The following is a 3,097-nucleotide window of genomic DNA, read 5'->3' as shown; positions in this document are numbered from 1 at the left end:
GATTGATGCATTTAGTGATGTAATTAAATTTTTTTTCAAAAAAAAGGGCACAGCTAAAAAACAAATCCCCTGCCATCCGTAATCTTTTAAATAAACTAAAGATAAAAAAAAAGAGTACAATTTCTACTATCTCCCCTAATTTTGAGCTAAAAAGTAACAAAACAACTTATGTACCAAAGAAAATATGTAAAAAAGGGAAAAAATAAAAATACAGATTGTAGGGATGGGGGACAACAAACTTACCCGAAAGGACAATGTTTTACACTTTTCCCATTTGGGGTTTAGAAATTCTGGGGAAAAACCAAAGGGTTAAAGAAAACTATGAATCATGATTCTTCCCAAAACACTGTCATTTAATGGGTTCTCTCATATAAATTATATTTTTTGGTGATTTTAAATGCATAAAAGGACTTTAATTTTAAAATTTTTTAAAAACTTTTTTTTATGCCCCCAAGTAATTTACCCTTTTTTTCTGAGCACTGTTACTTGTTAACTGATCATGTTGTTGCAGATGTAAATAGCAAAATAGTAGTCCCTGTATTTGTTACCAATATGAATATACAAAGAAACGTACGTCTGTATATGCGTATGTCAATAAGATTTTATCTGAAATGCTTTTCAAATTATTATTGAATGTTACACCCTGCCACCTTGCTAGTGAAAATCTGTGAAGCCAAGTTCACATATGACATGTCTGCTGATGTTATTGTCTTCAACAAATGATTGGTTGGTGTCCATCCTACATGCAGATGAACCAATGCATGGTACACTATCCACCTCCATGCAGAATCTCATTAGTGGATAAATATAGATTCTACACCAATGTATGAACTTATGCAGAAAAAAATCTAAGGTTTGATGTTTTAATCCAAGGAATAGAAGGCAATTAAAATAGATCTTGCTATGTAAGAAATTTGTTTTTCCTAAATTCTTAGTATCAAAAATAAAACTCAATTTTGACAACCCAGCTTTAATTTGCTAGAAAATCATTCAGCAAAATTAATACATTAACATAAATACAAATTTAATTGTATAGGATTACTTCTAATAAATTATATGTTTTGAATAAACAATCCTTTCATAGTAACAAAAATAGACAATCTGATATCACAGAGCATCTCACCTTTCAGTTAAAAGTGACTTCAGTGTACCATATACTATTTGATATGCAAAACTGCTGCATAAGAAATTACATTATTCACAAAGGATAATGGATAATCCCATTCCAAATATCACACTTAACAAAAATAAAATTTAACATATTCATAGCTTACTTTGATATAGGCATATATATTATATAATATTATTTTCACAATGAAAAAAAGTCAGTAATCATGGACTTTGAATAAAAATGAAAATCATTAAGCAAAAATCATCCGCTTGTACATCTTACTGAACACTGTATATCAGAGAATGCACAATCATGCAAAATAAACATAGATAACACAAACTTCTAATGGTCCCACACAATGCAGACATCAAAACATTTCAAAGCCCAAGAGAAGAAGCATGAAAATTTAAAAAGCATTTTTAACATGTACTTCAGAGAAACAGATTTCATATGATGACTGGTAAAAGGAGTTATCAAATAACTAATGGCTTTAAGATAATCAACATTTTTGTAATAAATTCTGTCATACAGAAAAATAGAAACAATTATACAGCCTATATAAATGCTTGCCCTTGCAATTTTAACAGACTCAACATAACTTTGCATCCACAGTGTACAACAAAGAAAAAAAAATAATTTAGTGCTATGACACAGCACCATGAATTATAAATTTCACAATTCAATAGCAACTTTATCAGTATCTTATGTTACAAAAATATGAATCTTAAGACAATAATAACAGCCGTTCCCACAAAGCATACTAATATAAATCCAAGCAAAGGATGGGATTGGTCTACTGAAAATAAAGAGCTGAAGAAGGCACATGTAATTATAACATGCCTTATGGTACAAATCAGATTAAAATTCAGTGAGTACTATAATGAAAACTTTTAATATCACAGTATATACACTTTTTTTGTATCCAGTTAACTGAAATTTTGCAAATATATTTTCTATCTCCTACAGAAATGCTGAGTAAGTACATAAGTAGAAATATTAATATCCCGTAAGTCTTAACATCACACCTGAAAAAAAATGTTTTTAGGATGATTGCAGGAACTGGGTTCTCTTGTAGGCACACTTTATAATGCTGGTCAGTCTTTGTCTTCTATTCAAAAATCACCTTCAGCTTTCTTCCATGCTGTCCTTAAAATATCACCTGTGTTGTTGGAGTTCTTGCCTATAATTTCTTCAGCATCAGAATCTGCAAAGATTTAGAATGATTTATAGGAGTAACTGATGCGCTTTAGTGGATTTCATATTAGTCTTTGTCAGATACAGTGTTCAAGCTAGCTACATACCTGTTAATCCTTCAGCATCTGCCTCAAAACAACAGATCTGGCTGATGACCCCAAAGTTTGTTGTGAACGAATCTGGAGAATAAAGAGAAATTTTAATGAACTGAAATTTATTTGTTGCTGCGGAGTTCTTAACTTTTATTTATTGAGAAACAAGATTATTTTCTTCCATACAAAAGAAAATTAAATATGAAATATGATTTCATACCATATTTTGGAACTTTTAGCTGATGATTATCATCTGTATTAGGAAGATCAACACAGTACTGATCTGAAATTATTTAATACAATACATTAAGAATGTAAACATACCTTACAGAAATAATTTCTTCCTAGGTAAATCAATGATCATAACTGCAATCATAAACTACAATGTAACAAGAGTTAAAATTTCTTGTATGGTTTAGAGAATAGTAATAACTTTGAATGGGGGAAAAAAAACTTTATGGATTAAGAATTTAAATCAAACTGTATGTATGACTTTAATCTTTGAACATCTCTCTATTTACCATATGTTACAATTCTGAAAGGGCTGGGGTGGGGATTTCCAGACAAGCATTGTGTATGATCTGGAAAAAGTATTTTCAGGCAGTTTTAACCAACAAGTTCCAGGAAACATGCACTGTCCACTGCAAGCCACCAATTATTTGTAAATATCAAAGGCAGAGTGTCTCTCAGAGACAGGCAA

At 30.5% G+C, this 3,097-nt stretch overlaps 1 protein-coding gene across 2 annotated transcripts in view; it reads right to left on the bottom strand.

Moving 5' to 3' along the window:
• Positions 1-2,160: 2,160 nt before the first annotated feature.
• Positions 2,161-3,097, bottom strand: part of LOC119591981 — a 3,941-nt gene continuing 3,004 nt past the window's right edge. Inside the window, exons 4-6 of one of the 2 annotated variants that reach the window (XM_037940740.1) lie at positions 2,618-2,680; positions 2,413-2,484; positions 2,167-2,315 (exon numbers count right to left, since the gene is read on the bottom strand). In XM_037940740.1, coding sequence (XP_037796668.1) covers positions 2,224-2,315; positions 2,413-2,484; positions 2,618-2,680 — 227 coding nt within the window. In that variant the 3' untranslated portion in view covers positions 2,167-2,223. Of the gene's footprint in view, positions 2,316-2,412; positions 2,485-2,617; positions 2,681-3,097 lie in introns of both variants that reach the window. The other variant, XM_037940742.1, reaches the window with a different exon arrangement.

The sequence above is a fragment of the Penaeus monodon genome, chromosome 29 (assembly GCF_015228065.2).
Source record: "Penaeus monodon isolate SGIC_2016 chromosome 29, NSTDA_Pmon_1, whole genome shotgun sequence".
NCBI lineage: Eukaryota > Metazoa > Arthropoda > Malacostraca > Decapoda > Penaeidae > Penaeus > Penaeus monodon.
The sequence above is the reverse complement of the archived record's forward strand: the minus strand, read 5'-3'. Positions and strand labels throughout refer to the sequence as shown.